Genomic DNA, 18,252 nt, shown 5'->3' with positions numbered 1-18,252 from the left:
GAGTGTGTAGAACACATTTGTTGAATGACTTGGCTTTTATTAGCCATTCGTCTAGATACGGGAAGACGTGAATTAGTTGTCTTCTGAGATGTGCTGCTACTACTGCTAGACATTTGGTAAATACTCTGGGCGCAGTTGTTACTCCGAATGGAAGGACTGTAAACTGATAGTGTTGTCCGTACACCACAAACCTTAGGTAATTTCTGTGAGCAGGATGTATGGGAATGTGGAAATAGGCGTCCTTGAGATCTAGTGTAGCAAGGAAATCGCCTTGTAGTAGTGGGAGCACTTGTTGAAGAGTGATCATATGGAAATGATCTGAGTTTATGTACAGATTTAGGGGTCTGAGGTCAAGTTTTGGTCTTAGAGTCCCATCCTTTTTGGGGATTAGGAAGTATAGAGAGTATAGCCCTGTATTCTGATGTTGTAAGGGAACTGGCTCTATTGCTTGTTTTTGAAGCAATGAGAGAACCTCTTGTTTGAGGAGCGTAAGATGTTCTGATGACATGGAACGCTGCTTGGGTGGTATGTGTGAGGGGGTAGTGGTGAGTTCCAGGCAGTAACCATAGTGGATAATTTGTCTTACCCACTTGTCTGTTGTGATGGAGTTCCAGACAGGTAGGAACTGTTTGAGTCTTCCCCCGACTGGAGTGGAATAGTCTGGGGGGAGAGGAGGAAAGTCACTGTTTTGTGGCAGGGGAGGTACAAGTGTTGGCATTGCCTCGGCCTCGTCCCTTGTTGTTGTTTCCTCTATATCCTCCTCTAAAATATCCTCTATTGGGGGATGTTTGTGTAGAGGGTTTGAACGTAGAGGAGGTGTCTGCTCCGATATTCTTGGAGGCTCCTCTGTAGAAGGAGCGCCGAAAGGAGCCACGTGGTTGTGGAGACTGTAATGCTCACATGGACTTAGCGGTCTCGGTGTCTTTTTTCATCTTTTCATGTGCAGTGTCTACTGCTGGCCCAAATAGTTGCTCTTGGTTAAATGGTTGACTAAGTATGGTAGTTTGTACCTCTGGCTTAAAGCCTGAAATGCATAGCCAGGCATGGCGTCTAAGGAGCACGCTTTTGTTTATTGCTCTAGAGGCGGTGTCTGCTGCGTCAAGCGCACATTTAATGGACGCATTCGAAATAAGTTTACCTTCCTGAATAAGGTCATTTGCCTGGGTCTTATATAAGTCTGGTAGATGTTGTAGCAGATTCTCTAGCTGGTCGTAGTGAGGTCTATCATAGCGTGCTAGTAGGGCCTGAGTGTTGGCAATACGCCAATGCTTAGCGGCTTGTGCTGCTACTCGTTTGCCAGAGGCTTCTAACAGTTTGGATTCTTTGTCGGGGGTGGTGTATCTCCTGTGGTTTGTGAGTTGGCGCGTTTCCTTGCGTTGGAAACGACCAAAGAATCCAGATGGAGCTGTCCTTTGATGTAACAAGGATCTTCTGGGGCAGGTCTATATTTTTTTTCGATTCTTGGGTTAAGCACCCTGGCACGGACGCGGTCTTTAAATACCTCGGCGTGTTTTATGACCCCTTTAATCATGGGTAAAATCTGGACAGACTTTTGTGACTGTTCGAAAGTGTCTAGTAGGAAGTCTTCCTCGGGTGTGTCAGAGTGCATGGTGACGCCATGGTAAAGTGCTGCCCTATTTAATAATTGTCCAAACTCCAGGTGGTCATCTGGAGGTGATGGTTTGGAGGGATATGGTGTAGGGTCAAGCATATCTGGTAGAGGGTATGCCCAATCATCCAGTGGTACGGCATCTGGATCTGTGAACAGATCATTAGGATCACCCCCTATCCCTAGGTCGTCATCATCATCCTGTGGAGGTGGTGTATGTGATGGAGAGGGGAGAGGTAAGGGTAGTGAAGGCAGAGGGGGTTGGGTAGAAGGTCGTATAGGAGAGGAAGGAATATTAGGTGATGTTGCAGAGTCCTTTTTGTTGATAGGAACTGGGGCGGGTTTTGTGTCCAGTTTTCATTTCTTACATGGCACCGCGGTGACATGTTCAGGTTTTGGATTAATATATCTCTTTTTCTGCAATAGATCTGGATGGAAAAGTTCTTGTTCTTGGGGAACAGTCTTTGGCGCCGATTTTTTCGGTTCCGATCGAGGTTTTGGTTGATCTGTGAAGTTTTTGGCTTTAGGAGGTGTGTTTGAGTCCTTAGCCGGTGGTTTCGGTGCCGATGAAGGTTTAGGTGCCGAAGTGGAGTCTTTTGGCTTTGGAACTTTCAGAGCCGGTTTATCTATGGGCCTTGATGTTTTCGGTGCCGAAGGCGCCGGAGCCGGTTACGGTGCCAAAGGCGCCGGAGCCGGTTTCGGTCCCGAGAGGTCATGTGTCTTCGGTGCCGAAGGTGCCGGTGGAACAATGACATGCGGCTTGCTCGGCTTATGTTTCTTCGGAGCCGAGCCCGGAGGCGGGGCTTCTGAAGGAGGTTTTCGGTCTCGATTGAGGCCGGCAGGCGAAGTCTTGACCAATGCCTTAGGTTTTGGAGGGGTTGGGGCAGGGGCAGAAGTACTCACGCGTTGCCCAGGAGTAATGGGGTCGTCTGAGTCGTCTGCCTCGGAGATGATTTGGAGATCCTCGGAATCTTCTTCCGGGACATCTGGACCCTCAAAGATGTTTTCTGGTTCCGGAGCTGGTCTCTGTTGCATAATGTGGCGTCGAACCCTTCGATCTCAAATGGTCTTTTTGGATCGAAATGCTGCGCAGGCTGGACAGCTCAGGTTACAGACCTTGTGGTGGTCACTGTGCGGAAATTTTGCTCCACACTGGGGGCATTTTTTGAACGGCGTCCTTTCCATGAGCCGTAGGCCTCACGGCGTGGATAGGCCCAGCGGCCCGCGTCGACGTCCGGAATCAAATAGATGTCGAATGAAGGTGCTTCGGTATCGTTGTAGGAGTTTTGCGCTTCGAAAAGCTTGTAAATAGAGGTTTTCAGCCGGAGCGGAAAAATTACATCCGAACCCAGTGGCGGAAAAAAGAATCTGAGGATGGAGTTGATGCCCATGCGCACTGTAGTCCAAGGGAGGAGTCACCTATCTCGTGACCAAAGACTTCTTCCGAAGACGACAACAACCTGCAAGCATCCGAGCCCAACACCAGATGGCGATCTACTATCCGAAGTGTGTGATCTGCAGCTCATATGCCTCGAACACATTTTCTTCCAAAGACGGTCCAGCTTCTCGGATTCCCTATCAGGTGGTGCGGTAGGGAATGCGCCCTTAGAAGTGGAGGCTTGAACCACCAAGCTGACAGGGGTGGGGTGTTGAGAGGGGAAAATGGGGTCACCCAGGGCTGGGCAGTGGCGTCGGGCAATCATCCTATCCACGGGAGCCCCTGTGTTGGGCTTGGACCAAGTGCCCAAAAGGATGTCCGTGAGGGCCACATTGGAAGGCAACAGGGGCTCCGAAGAGGCCGTGCCGGTTGAAGCACCTCGGTCAGGTGATAAGTCCTGACCGCCACCGCAGGAAGCTTGAGGTTTAGGGCCTCGTACGCCCTACGCAACACCACTGCGTATGACGCACCCGCCTCCGTAGCCACGGTAGGGGGAGAAAGCATGCCAAGTTCTGGAGAAGAGTCCAGACCACTGGCCTCACCCAACTCCTCTTTGGGTCCGGTTCTTCAAACTGGTCTGCCAGAGGGTCCACAGACCCCTCCCACTCCTCTTCACCGGCCTCTGGTAGCCACTCAGGGCGATAGGGAACACCAGGGGAGAACAGGGATACAAAAGTATCAGTCTGCACCGGTCCCGACGTCGGGTGACGTCGTTAGGCTCAGTGTCCAAGTTGAGGGAGAGGCCAGGGTCGTCGATTGGGTACATAACCGGCGTCTGAGGGGGGAGGACATTTGGCCACTGGATTCGGCGCCAGAGGTGTCACAAGGTCGAGGAATGGATACCTGGGGGCACGCCGGAGCGGGGCCCGAATGCATGCCGGCAGAGTCTGCCTGCCCAAAAATAGAATAGAGGGCTTCGTAAAAGCTACGAAGTTGGGCAGTGGTCGCTCTGGCTGCCGGAAAGGGAGGGAGGGAGGCTCGGAGTCGACACAACAGGCTCTGTGCGTCACGTCGGAAAATGCAAGTAGCGACGGTGCTTTTTTGCCTTATTTTTGTGCTTTGATTAACCTGAAGACTAAGACTTCAACAAGGAATGGTGGTGATGGCTCCGCGACATCCCTCAGGACAGGGAACAGGACCTCGAGTGGCGCGGAGCCGACTGCCGGGCCTCCAGAAGCTTCGGGACCGAACCGGCAAGGACTTCGGGCCATGTCCCGGCAGTCAGAGCACGACTTTGGGTCGTGGTCGCGCACCAGGCACCAGACACACACAAGATGGGGGTCCGTCACCAACATCAGCTTGTTGCAGGAGCCACAAGGCTTGAAGTTGGTCCGCCGAAATGACATCCCTGTGCACCAGGAGTCATAATGACTCAAAAAGACAAAAGTTGCAAATATTGAGTCAAAAAGTGACTCGAGGTACCACTCTTTCCGAATCTGCAATGGCTGGCGTGTAAAAAGACATAACTGACGTCAGTGTGCAGGGGCGGCGTCTAAGTAGAAACCGCAACGTCATTCCGGCGACAACAACGAATGCAGAGTCGACCGATGCCACCTACCGACGCGCGGGGGTACTGCTGAAGAAAAATTCTCCATGATCCAGTCTGACGCCTGGGGGCAATTCTAAGGTGAGGAATCCATAACTAATGGTCTCTTTCAGATATATAGTTTACACCTATGATGGGGAGCACCTAACTACACATACCAAGTATGGGCTCGGGCGCTAATCTCAGATATCATTAATATATCCCTGTGAGCACATAGCGGGGGAATACTTGGATAAATCAGTTGCCATGATCGGGTTGCTCATTGTTTACAGCCTGCTAGTAATGTTGATTACATTGCTCAGCTGTATTCGCCTACTAATCGCAGCACATTTGCTTCAAATTAGTCTACAATAGTTTCAGTAAATATATTGGAAACCTCCATCGTGTATTTTCGTTGTCCGCTCCTGCTGCCAGCGGTGCCTCACAGTAGGCAAGCAGGTAAACCGGAAGGTGGGCATTCAGCAGAGTTATCCTACAGAGACTGTTGGATGCTCCTGCTCGTTCTGTACTGTCAGTAGGGACTCTAGAATGGCAGCCAGTCAACAAAAGTCTCCTGTAAAGCCTGCAGCAAAGTCTGCAACCTTATCAAACACCAGAGAGCTCCTTGCTTGTTGTGTCGTTCCTCGCCTCCTTCCACCTGCCAAAGTGAAAACACGTGTATATTGTACAACATGTACTCAAGAACTAGGAAGATCGAATATGCTACTTACCAGTATGGATCTGTTCTTGGCATGTAGGGCTGCTGACATTCATATCTGTGCATAGATCGCCGCCTAGTGTTGGGTCCGGATGATTGCACATTGTTGTCCTGGAAGAGTCTTCGAAGTATCACGAGATAGGTGGCTCCTCCCCTGGACTACAGTGCGCATGGGCATCCTCTCCATCCTCAGATTGTTTTTCGCCATTGTGGCAGTGATGGAGTAGATACAGAAAGTGATGACCATGCTATACAGTAATTCTGAGTGCTGCAGCCGCTACAGGCGCCGGGGAGGAGGGTGGGCGATATGAATGTCAGCAGCCCTACATGCCAAGAACAGATGCACACTGGTAAGTAGCATATTCGGTTTGAGGCATGTGGGCTGCTGAATTCATATCTGTGCATAGATTATATAGCAGTCCCTCCATTAGCGGCGGCTGCCCGTGCCAGCTGCAGCAGTCTGAAAAAGGGTCTTGAGAACAGCCTGTCCTACAGCTGCCTGCTGTTTTGAATGCACATCTACACAGTAGTGTTTTGTAAATGTATGTATAGTGGACCATGTGGCTGCTCTACATATTTCCTCTAAAGGAATGTTCCCTAGGAAAGCCATGGACGCCCCTAACTTTAGTGTTGAGTGGGCTCTGGGGGGAATCGTTAATGTGCGTTTAGCTTTTTCATAGCAAATTTGAATACATTTAACGATCCATCTGGCTATCCCTGCTTTGGAAATGGCGTTGCCCTTGTGTTGTGGATAAAAGGCAACAAACAGTTGTTTTGTTTTCCTAAAATCCTTTGCCCGGTCTATATAGTACATAGGGCCCTCTTTACATCTAGTGTATGGAGCATTCTCTCTGCGACATTTTCTGGATTTGGAAAGAAAACAGGCAGTTCAAGTCTGATTCATGTGGAACTGCGATATCACTTTAGGCATGAATGTGGGGTTGGTACGTAGTACAACCCTGTTGGCGTGAACCTGTATGAATGGCTCTTGAATGTTTAGTGCCTGGAGTTCACTAACTCTTCTCAACGAAGTGATTGCCACTAAGAAAGCTACTTTCCAGGTGAGGAATTGAACCTCACATGAATGTAGAGGTTCAAAGGGTGGACCCATCAATCAAGTGAGGACCACATTCAGGTTCCACACCGGCGCCGGTGGGTGTGTTGGAGGAATCACTCGTTTGAGTCCCTCTAAGAAGGCTTTGATGGCAGGCACTCTGAATAAAGAGAGGTGCTGCCTGTTTTGAAGATAGGCTGCTATTGCGGTTAGATGTATACGGATGGAGCTGTATGCCAGATTGCATCGGTATAAGTGTAACAGGTAACAGATGATGTTCTGAATGGATGCATCCAGCGGATAAATGTCATTGTTTTTACAGTAAATGACAAATCTTTTCCATTTAGCTGCATAGCAAGTTCTGGTCGTGGCTCTCCTGCCTCCTTGATGATATTCATACATTCTGGAGGCAGGTTCAGGTAGCCAAACTCTAAGACTTCAGGAGCCAGATCGCCAGGTTCAGCTGTTGCGGATCTGGGTGCTGAATTTCGCCATGGTTCTGTGTTAAAAGTTTGGGTGTTAGCCGCAGTCTTTGAGGCGGCACCACGGAAAGTTCTAGTAACGTGGTGTACCATGGCTGGCGTGCCCACATTGGAGCAACCAGGATGAGTGTCATTGAGTGTTGCCTTAGTTTGCGTGCCACTAGCGGTATTAATGGCGCTGGGGGAAAAGCGTACGCAAATCTGCCTGACCAGTTCATCCATATCGCATTTCCCTGCGACTGTGGATGCGGGAACCTGGCGGCAAAGCTTTGGCATTTTGCGTTTTCCCTTGTGGCGAATAGGTCTATCTCTGGATGACCCCACTGCTGGAAGTACAGTTGGAGTACTGACGGATGTAGCTCCCACTCGTGCATTTGGTGGCTGTGTCTGCTGAGCAGATCCGCCATCTGGTTGTCCTTGCCCGGGAGGTGTTCCGCCATGAGGAATATGTTCCTCTGAATGGCCCACTTCCACATGCTCTGAGCCAGATGAGACAACTGTGGAGAGTGTGTTCCTCCCTGCTTCTGTATGTAGTACATGGCAGTCATGTTGTCCGTCCGGATCAACACGACTTTGTTGCACAAGTGTACTTTGAATGCCTTCATTGCCAGGAAGATTGCCATCAGTTCCAGAAGGTTGATGTGCATCTTCTTTTGCTGTGTTGTCCATAGTCCCTGCACTGTGTAATTGAGTACATGAGCTCCCCATCCTTGGAGAGACGCGTCCGCCGTCAGTATTATTTGTGGAACAGGCTCTCTGAACGGTCGGCCCTTGCAAAGGTTTTGTGGATTCCACCAATGCAGAGAGTTGTATGCCCGACCGCTCACCAACACTAGGTCTTTCAACTGTCCTTGAGTCTGATTCCATTGACGTGCCAAGCACTCTTGAAGCGGGCGCATATGTAGTCTCGCGTGCGGGACTATGAAGATGCAGGAGGCCATCATACCTATCAACTGCATGAACACTCGCGCTGGAAGGGAGTGTTGTGGTCTGAACTTTTTTATCAGCAGTTGCATGCTGTTGATTCTCGCTAAATTTGGCTGAGCTTTGGCAGCCAGAGTGTCTATGGTCGCGCCCAGGTACTGCCGTACGTGGGCGGGTTGGAGATGTGACTTTGGATAATTTAGTGAGAATCCCAGACTGTGAAGAAGGTGAATGGTGTGGGATATGTGGCTGGCACACTGCTGGGCTGACTTTGCCTGAACAAGCCAGTCGTCCAGATAAGGGAAGACGTGAATGTGCTGTCTCCTTAAGTGTGCGGCCACTGTCGCCAGGCACTTGGTAAAGACTCTGGGCGCCGTTGTTACTCCGAAAGGGAGTACTTTGAACTGATAATGCTGATCCTGAAGAGTGAACCTGAGATATTTTTGTGTGATGGGTGTATGGGTATGTGGAAATATGTATCCTTCAAATCTAGTGTTGCTAGGAAGTCTCCCTGACTGAGTAACGGCAGAACCTGCTGGAGGGTGAGCATATGAAAATGCTCTGACAGAATGTATTGGTTGAGAGGTCTGAGGTCCAGGATAGGTCGGAGAGACCAGTCCTTTTTTGAGATTAAGAAGTACAGAGAGTACAACCCTGACCCTCGCTGTGCCACAGGCACGAGCTCTATGGCTCCTTTCTGCAGCATACTTAGTACTTCCTGCTGCAATAATGTCAAGTGCTCTGCAGACATAGGACGGTGTCTTGGTGGTATGTTGGGTGCATTGGATGTTAATTCCAGACAATAACCGTACTGGACAATTTCTCTGACCCACCTGTCTGTGGTGATGGATCTCCAAACTGGCAGGAACTGTTGTGGAGTGTCCCCCCGACCGGTGTCATGTGGGCGGGGGGCAGTGACAAGACGTCACTGTTTGTTATTGGCGGAGGACCTGGTGTTGTTGTGTCCTCGTCCTCTGCCTTTGGTGCTGGATCCACGATATCCACCCCTATTGTTTTTATTATAGGTACTCTGGGTACCCCCTTTACTGTACTGCTGCTGGGACCCCTGACCTCTAGCTGCTCCTCTATTCCCGGGGCGACGAAAGGAGCCACTCCGAAACTGCTGCGACTGTAGAGCCCCCATAGATTTCGCAGTTTGTGTCCTTTTTAATCTTTTCCAGTGTAGAGTCAACCTCGGGGCCAAATAAAAAGTCTGGGTTGACTGGCTGATTCAAGATATTATTTTGAATCTCAGGTTTGAAACCTGATATTCTCAGCCATGCGTGCCTCCTCAACATCACACTAGTGTTGATTGCCCTTGCTGCAGTGTCAGCTGCATCTAGTGCGCATTTGATGGACGCATTTGTAATGAGTTGCCCCTCTCTGATGAGGAGCTCCGCTCCATCTTTGTATTCATCTGGTAGGTGTTCTAGCAGTGTTTCTAGGGTATCGTAGTGTGACCTGTCGTATCGGGCCAGGAGTGCCTGAGTGTTGGCAATGCGCCAGATGTTTGCTGCTTGTGCTGCTATCCTTTTGCCTGATGTTTCTAGCACTTTGGACTCCTTGTCTGGAGGAGGAGCATCACCTGTAGTCTGCGAGTTAGCTCTCTTGCGAGCATTAGAAACTACCATGGAGTCCAACGGCAATTGACCCTTAATGTACATTGGGTCTCCGGGGGCTGGTTTGTATTTCTTCTCTATTCTCTGGTTCAATACCCGTGCCCTGGTTGTCTCCTTAAAGATGTCCTTAGCATGTTTAATAACCCCTTTTAACATTGGTAGAGTCTTGACCGTTCTTTCTGATGCGGAGAACGTGTCCACCAAGAAATCCTCCTCCACAGAGTCAGAATGAAGTTCCACTCCGTGATTGGCAGCCGCCCTCTCAATGAGGGTGTTAAAAGCAGCAGTATCTTCAGTGGGAGATGGTTTGATATTATAAAGATGAGTGTCAGGAGCATTTTGTGGGTCTCCTGGGTCATTAGGGTCTCCCCATGCTTGATCTTGGTCTTGCTGTTGGTCATCAGGGTCATTATCCACAGGATAAGTGGTATCATCCTCAATATAGCCCTCTCCTGCATCTGCCTCTGAGTGTGTGGGAGAAAAGGATGGTGGTTCCTGATAGGTTTGGAATGTTTCTACAAGCACTGGTGTCGAACCTGAAGCCATTTTCCTTTTTAGTGGAATCTTGTATGAGTCCAAAGCCTTTTCTGGAACAATTCTCCGCTTGCGGAACAACAGCCTACCAGTGTCGGCGTCGATAAACTGGTCCTGTGAGTCTTCGACATCGGTTCTTTCCGTGGACACTGTTCGTGGTTGTTCGATACTCTTCCAAAGTTCGAACATCTTCGGTGCCCCTGGTGGTGGCAATCCAAACTTGATCGGTGCCGGCGCAGAGTGAGCCTTGGCGACCTTGTGCGGTTCGGGACCCGTTGTCGGTTCGAGGGTGGCCCGTTCCCTGATGCGCTTTAGGGACTCCGACACCTGTTGCAACGTGAATGCAGACGGTGCTTTGGAACCGATAGGCTCTTTGGAGACAGGCCTCAACGTGGTCTCCGGTTTCTTCCCAGTCTTCGGCCTTTCGATCCGAAGTTTGGGATCGACGCCCTGTTGATCTGATATTTTGGCACTCTTCGGTGTCGATGTAGTCGGATCGACCACCTTGACCTTGGTCGTTGATGCCCCAACCTTCGGTGCTATAGGCCGTTGCGTCTTCTCGGGACCGAGGGCCTTCTTCTGTTTCTCGGTGCCGAAGTCCTTTTTTGGTTTCTCGGTACCGAAGTCCTTCTTTCTTTGGTCAGCTCCGACGTCCTTCTTCTGTGTCGACGGATTGGAGGGCTTCGATGCCTTCTATCCGACCTGAACCAGTTGCACTTTCGGTTTGACCGGTGCTGGGTTTGGTTTCGATTTCACTGAAGCGACTCCAGTCTTTTTTGATATTTCTGGCTCTTTTGAAATGTTCGAAGCCGGGCCTTCAAGCGGAGCTGTAGAACGATCTGACCAATCTTGGGTAAGGCCCGCAGGCGATCCCTCGACCTGAGCCGTATCAAGACTGTCTTCCCTCGGCCTCCGCATCGACGGATTGGCCTAGCTCCTCGCCCGAGCCATCTTCCTCGGCCCCAAGGGCCTCATCGTCGTCTCCTACCTCGTCGACGACGTCTTCGTCCTCGAAGATCACCTCATCATCGTCGTCCTATTGGGATTCCTGCTCCGAAGCATGGCTCGAGTTTATCTCTTCGACGCTCACGACTTCTTCATCCTCGGTGCTGAATATGTTAACCGGGTTAGGCGCCGATTGTTTGGCCTCCAATCTAGCCGCCCGTCGATTCCGAAGTGTCTTCTTTGACCGGAACCGGGCGCAGGCCATACACCTGGACTCATCATGATCCGGTGATAAACATTTGTTACACACCGGATGGACATAGATGTGTGGATATTTCGCATGACATAAAGGACATCTCTTGAAGGGAGTCCTCGATTCCATCCTCGAACGTCGATCGATGTAAGGACCGAAACTCGGTCCGAGAAGGGTGAATAAGTCCGAGAACAGGTAATAATAAGTTATCGATACCGAAAGCAAACAATACCGACGATACCTAAAGGCTTTTGGCCCTAAATAAAGTTTTCCTAACTTGAGATAAGATAAGCACATCCGAACCCAATGGCGGAAAACAACAATCTGAGAATGGAGAGGATGCCCATGCGCACTGTAGTCCAGGGGAGGAGCCACCTATCTCGTGATACTTCGAAGACTCTTCCAGGACAACAATGTGCAATCATCCGGACCCAACACTAGGCGGCGATCTATGCACAGATATGAATTCAGCAGCCCACATGCTTCGAACTTAATATTACTAGTAGACTGCCGCACCTAATTAAGCCATCCACTACAGAAGCAGTGCAAACATAGCTTCGGGCCTACCTTTGTAGCCTAAATAACGGTTAAAGTAATGAAGTGGCCTGTGAAAATATACCCATTTGACAAGTAAATATCAATAAATCACCCCTAAATTGGTCTTGTAGCCCAGAAGGCAGGGTGCATGGTAGGAATTTGATGTGAACACGTGCGTACAGTGATTAGATCCCAAAAGCCAGTTTCACTGTGGCAGGCCTAGCTTTCCTATGTAGAAATCTAGAGTTCAGATTAAAATATTAATAATGTATCTCAGGAAAAGAACCGGCTAGAAAAATATATATGTAGCAGTTACTAAAAATTATAATCCATGGTTAAGCCGTATTTTTTATAAATTTCAAGGAAAGGTAACTTTTAGAAACGTACCCTGTACCTGCCTGAACTGTGAAAAGGCTAATTGACATAAGACTCTGCCAGCTCCCAGCCAGTAATCAGCCTTTATTGGGTGTGAAATGCCTCCAAGCAGCAAACAATCAGCTGACTTGAAGGCGCAGAGATGACTGCACTGAGCTACCCCGAAAATGCAGGGTAGGGCATCGTTTTCAACAATTTAGTGTCAGATTCTGCTTGAGTGTGAAATGCTGCCCAACAGGTCTGTTGGGTTCACATATAATACTTGGACCACTTTTGAAAGGGGACAGAACAGGATGCAAATACTATTCTTGTGGATATACCATTTGGTTGTACACTGCTTTTGTCCATCCAGACTTTTGTCTCTGGGTTTATTTGGGGCACTGTAGCTGCCTGAAACTGGAACCTAGTTTTAGATGTAGGAAGACACTAAGATTACCATAGTACACTCCCCACATACTGGCCCTCAGTGCCCAAGTTTAGTGCGGCAGAAGATTTTCGCCATCTTGCAAATGATTATCCTGTACGTTAGTGCATGTCCAGTAGTCATTACCACCCACTGTCTAGTGTCAGGTATACATGTGGCACCTCCAGGCACCCACAACAGAAAACATCGTGGGCCTGCAGAAGATTAGTAAAGGACTGGACCTGCTGTCTGCGAACTAAGAGGAGCCCTGAAGGACTGGACCTGCTCCCTTTTATACCAAGGTCGAAGAAGTGGACTCCAAGGGTCAATTGAATACCTCCTGTTCTAGCTACATCGAGCTACAGGGGCTTGAGAAAGCTTCAGAAGATACACCAAGCTACACAGAAACACCAAAGCTAAAAGAGGATTTTTCCTGGATGTACTGAGCTCACCAATGCCAACTGTAAACTGCTGTGAACTTCTACCAAACACCCTATGAGTTGCTAAGTGACTGTGAGTTTCTAAGTGTCTCCCATGAGGTCCTGCGGGGCTTCAGAAGTGTACTTCTACAGTTAGAAGGGAAAATGTTTGACAAGGATAAACCTGGTTGAAGTATCCCACCCAACCTCCATCCACTCATCACAGGCAGTCTCAAAACATGCCTAGGTCCAGGTCTACCTGACCACTGACTTATTGGCGCTTAATTTTTTTAACCATTTCTACTTAAAACTTAAAAAACTCATATGTCGGGTTCCTCATAGCGAACGTTTGTCATTTTGGTGACATTTTGTTTATTACATTTTTCTAAATTCTGTCTGGGATTTTTGTTTTTGTACCGCAGAAATATTTCACACATTGCCCTATGCTAAGCGTGTCCGCTCTGTGCCACAGCTACCTGGGGGTTAAGATCAGGTTAATTTAGTGACCTTCACCCTGACCAGAGTTGTGAATATTCCTTGAGGTGAGTAGTCACTTACCACACATAATCCAATTTCTTACAATGCACTATAACACTGTCGGAAAACAAAATCTAATTAATATTTTAAACAGATTTGGCATCCACTGAAGTCAACAGTACTCGCTGCAAAGAGGACAACCACTTTAGTAAAGCCTTTTCTAGTCTTTATTGTGGAGCAGGCATTCCAAGATAGGTTTAAAGGGGTACCCTGTTCTGCAGTTTGAATGCAGGACACCAAACCCAGCACAAATGTAAGCATCTTCAATGAAAAAATAAATACAGATCATTAATTCTGAATTCTCCATCTATTTGAAAGTTCAACAAGATGGGTACCTACTGTGTTCTATACCTAGAGCCACAAATATGGTCGAACTGAGCGTAGCAGAGAACACTTTTTTAAGAGCCCTAGTCAGACACCCACAAAGCACCTCCATAGTACCACTCCTATGGGAAATGAGGCTCGCACCACTGACCTACAAGGCCCAACTACGGTCCCTGCTCTATTGACGCAGACTTAAACACACCCAGGCCTTCCACAACTACGTACACGCTTTCAAAGAAATAATCGCACTGGATAGATCTAGCAGAATCAAATAGGTACTCAAAGAAACATTCCGGGGTTGGAAGTAGGAACAGGACATGAGAAAAGTGATCCATGGATCTCTCCAGCACCTACCTTGAAATTAAACCCCACACCAAATTTGAGCCTTTTCTCGACTACCTGCTCACTCCGGGAGCCAGAAAAGAAAATAAGTTACTCTATTGTAACTAAGGTTCTCCAGTATTGGTATCTTTAGATAATTGCATTTAGTGGTCAATCCTCTACTCTAACAGGTAAGTGTTTAAAAAAAGTCATGAATTATATTACGTTTTTGAAGTTTTGTAGTTCTTTATACCAAGTTGCTCTGGTAGGCGTAGGAAGGATGGTCCGGTCGTAAGCACACATATATAGCTATGACACACTCGAATGAGGAAAAAACAACTATCAACCGTCCCTTGCAGTAGAGAGGGGCAAAATCTGTGGTCCGGAGCTTACAAAGAAGTAGTACCAGCATGTGCGGCCATGTTGAGGTCTCTGCGATCTGGTCATAACTAAGTAGGCATGCTTACAAATGCACCACCCTACCCACGCCTTGAAAAAGCCCCAGGTCTTTGTGCGACCAGGGAGCTAACCACGTTTTGGCTGCACTTTCACTTGTGTTGTCATTGTTGATCACCAGAATAACTTAATACAATAAGAAAAAAAATCCTAAAAATGCCAAAGGCTACATTTTCCCTTGCTCCACCCCTCTGGATTACTCAAGCAACTTGGGATAAAGAACAACAAATCTTCAAAAAAGTGGATATAACTCACAACCTTTTTAAACAGTTACCCATTAGGGTAGAGGATTGACAACTGAATTAAATCACCAGCTCTGTCATCTCCAACCAAAGCTTTCTACATGAATGGGTTAGGGGCTTCCCATTCTGGACATCGGATTCCTATGAAATAACCTATTGATTTAAGACAGACACGACCGGGACCAATAACTCCTTTCTTCACTTAACTACATCATACCTGGGCTGCGGAGGAGGATGTTATTGATAATGTTCATAATGCCTCTTGGAAGGAGCATAATATTGATGGTAAAATGTTTGCCCTATTCCTTTTCGTGGTCATCCCTGTATTTGAACTTTAGTTCTGATGGGCTGCGCGCTGCCCCAAAAAGCCAGTTGTCTGATTCCTCCATGTCTAAGAGTTGACTTGGTAGAAGAGGTGAGCCAACTAGGAGAGGTCAACTCATAGCTGATCTTTGTGATTTTTTATCATTGTCAACGGGTCTGTTGACGAGGTACTTGAGGTAAATTTTGGCATCGACGGTAGGAATTCTGATGCCACCATGGTCAGTGCAGTCGTCGACTATCTCAGTCGACGTCTTCACTGCCTTTGATGAAAGTAGCCCCATAGAAGAAATGGACACGTTAACGCTATCAGTTCTTATGTGGATCGTCCACATGCAGCCTTTCTTTCCACAGGTGTTTTGTAGGATCTGAAGAGGCATTTCTTAAAACTATCAGACATAGTAGCTGTAGATGAATCTGCAACTCTAAAAAAGAAAAAACTGAGCAGAGCTCAGGGAAACTCCCTTGACACAACGAGCTGTAGAAAATCTGAGTTACTCAGCCTCTGTTGGGAGTATTCTAGAGGGTGCAGTCGCCTGATTAGTTATAGTTCAAACTTGGCTGTAGGAAATAGATAGGCTATTAAACTGACTTTTCATTGCCATTATAGCCTATGGTACAGAGGCATGCTGCTGGGGAATGGTTTCAGCATGTGAATCTATTAATGATCCAATATTGGAGAATTGTACCTCAAATTTCGACAGCACCTTACCTGTCTTACCCTTTAGTTCAAAATGGAAATCCAATGCTGACAAAGACACTGTGTCCAAATGTGAAAAGTTGGATCATCCCGAACTGCCGACAGCTGGAGACCAGACAGTCTTCCGATGCTTAGGCTAGTACGTGCTGAAATAAGGGAGTCTTGTCTGTGCGGAGGTTAAATACCTCCACTGGAGCTGGTTTATCAAGGCAAAAGCAATGGGATAACACCCATGGATACTGTCACAGTGGAGTTAGTTCCTTCTCCACTATCCTCTTCTTACTGTTGTATATACCGCTCTATCATAGGTCTATTGAGTATGATGCAGCCCTCTTTTTATAATCATGTGCTGCCCTTTTGGGTTCTCACTGAGGCTCCCATAATTTTAACACAAAATGTTTATGGTGCTTTTATGGTTGTATAAACAAAAAGTAATTGCAAAACAAAATTGGCATTAATCAAGCTGGTAAAGGAGCGCAAGAGAAAAAAATGTAAATAATGAATATACAAATTTAAAAAACATCTGAGAAACATTTTCATCACTTGTCTTTCCAGGGAAACCATTGTTCTTAGTCTGTAGGTCAGTGTGTTCACTATATTCTGGGACAAGCCTAACAAATGATGGAAAAAGTGTGCATGGTTTGCAAATCTGTGCATTTTACCTTTGTCCGGGTGTAATGTGGTTCTCTGTTGGAACAGACGAAGCAGTGAAGACCTTGGTTTCAGTAAGCTGGAAAATACAAGTGATTTTTAGGACTAATATTTCAAAATATCTAAGACAATAATGAGATGTCACTATGGGGGCAATTTTCAGGTAGCAAAATGTATCTTCTCCAAAGCAATCTCTATAAAGTTTATACAATTCAATTAACATTTAGCTCTAAAAATTGTTTAATACCCTGTTCTCCATCATAGACATCTTAATTAAAAGCACAAACCATTAATATATTTATCTGTATGCAAGTTTCTGAAAATAGGAGTTCAATGAGGAAATAAACTTTACAAACAAGATACCTAAAGACAATGTCACATCTTTAATCTCATTCATTTACGACATATAAGAATTACAAATAAATGTAAAAAAAACATTCACTAGTGTAACAGTTTTCAACTACTGCCTAAAAGGAAAATAGCAGTGGAAATTTAGACAGAAATCGGTCTCTAAAGCAAAGCACAAGTTACTACTTTTGTAACAATATATCTGTAAGTGATATTAGTTAGTGATAGATTCCTCACCTTAGAATATCCCCAGGCGTCAGACTGGATCCGGAAAGTTTTTTCGTCAGCATTACCCCTGCACGTCGGAAGGTGGCTTCGTGGGGCTCCGCGTCCGTCGCTGGCGCTGAGATGACATCACGGAGACTACTTAGGCGCTACCCATACGCGCTGTCAGTTCTGTTCACTACTTTATGCGCCAGGAACACAGAGCCATGCACGAAACTGACCACTGGTGCCATGAAACTAGGGCCCTGAAAGGGATTACCTTAACCCTAGAAATCAGTTCGCAGAAAAGGGAGGATGGGTGGGGCAGCAAGGAATCTATCACCAACTAATATCTCTTACAGATATATCGTTACACAAGTAGTAACTTGTGCATCTGAAAGAGACACGTTAGGGATAAGATTCCTTACCTTAGAATAGATACCCCAGTAATACCAACCCCGGTGGAGGGTCTGCGAACAAAGATTACACCAGAAAGTCACGGAGAACAGAACGGCCAAAGAAGCTGTCTCTCCGGACTGGACTGTCAAGGCAATAATGCTTGGTAAACGTGTGCAGCGATGCCCACGTAGCTGCCTGACAGATGTCCTGAAAGGGGACGCCGTGTCCTAAGGCAGTAGTGGCTGCCGTTGCCCGGGTAGAATGGGAACGCAGCCCCACAGGAGGCTCCTTCTTAGCCAACGAGTAACATGCTTTGATGCACAGAATGACCCACCGAGAGATGGTCCGTTTGTGGACGGCCCGACCGTTTTTTGGCACCCACATAGCCAACAAAGTTGGTCGTCCACCCTGAACTGTTGTGTGTGCCTCAGATGAAACGAGAGCGCACGTTTTGAGTCCCGACGGTGGAGCCTCTCTTCCTCTTTTGAAGGATGCGGAGGTGGAAAGAAGGTAGGCAATGTGATGGTCTGCCCGATGTAGAAGGGCGTGACAACTTTAGGCAAGAAAGAAGGACGAGTCCGTAAAACCACCTTGTCCGGATGAACAGAGAGAAAAGGAGGTTTAGAAGACAGAGCCTGGAGCTCACTCACTCTCCTGGCAGAGGCGATAGCTACCAGGAAAGCAGTCTTTAGAGTGAAAAGACGTAAAGGACAGTTATGGAGTGGCTCAAAGGGAGCGAACATCAGAGAAGTCAAAACAAGATTTAAGTCCCATTGAGGCATTATGAAAGGCACAGGAGGGAACGTGTGTGTAATGCCCTTCAGGAAGCGCTTAACAACCGTGGACTTAAAAAGGGAAGGCTGATCTGGAAGCCCTAGAAAGGCAGAGATGGCCGAAAGATAACCCTTGATACT

The 18,252-nt window shown here is 47.5% G+C and overlaps 1 protein-coding gene across 6 annotated transcripts in view; it reads right to left on the bottom strand.

The window, feature by feature from the left end:
* UBAP2 (ubiquitin associated protein 2) overlaps positions 1 to 18,252 on the bottom strand; it is a 1,669,217-nt gene that overhangs the window by 1,131,403 nt on the left and 519,562 nt on the right. For all 6 annotated transcript variants that reach the window (XM_085628825.1, XM_085628795.1, XM_085628777.1 and 3 more), the window contains exon 10: positions 16,399 to 16,466. In XM_085628825.1, the coding sequence (XP_085484951.1) occupies positions 16,399 to 16,466 (68 nt within the window). The remainder of the gene's footprint in view (positions 1 to 16,398; positions 16,467 to 18,252) is intronic.

This window comes from Triturus cristatus, chromosome 2_1 (genome assembly GCF_964204655.1).
Source record: "Triturus cristatus chromosome 2_1, aTriCri1.1, whole genome shotgun sequence".
In the NCBI taxonomy this organism is placed as follows: domain Eukaryota; kingdom Metazoa; phylum Chordata; class Amphibia; order Caudata; family Salamandridae; genus Triturus; species Triturus cristatus.
Note: the sequence above shows the minus strand (reverse complement) of the source record. Positions and strands in the feature narration are given on the sequence as shown.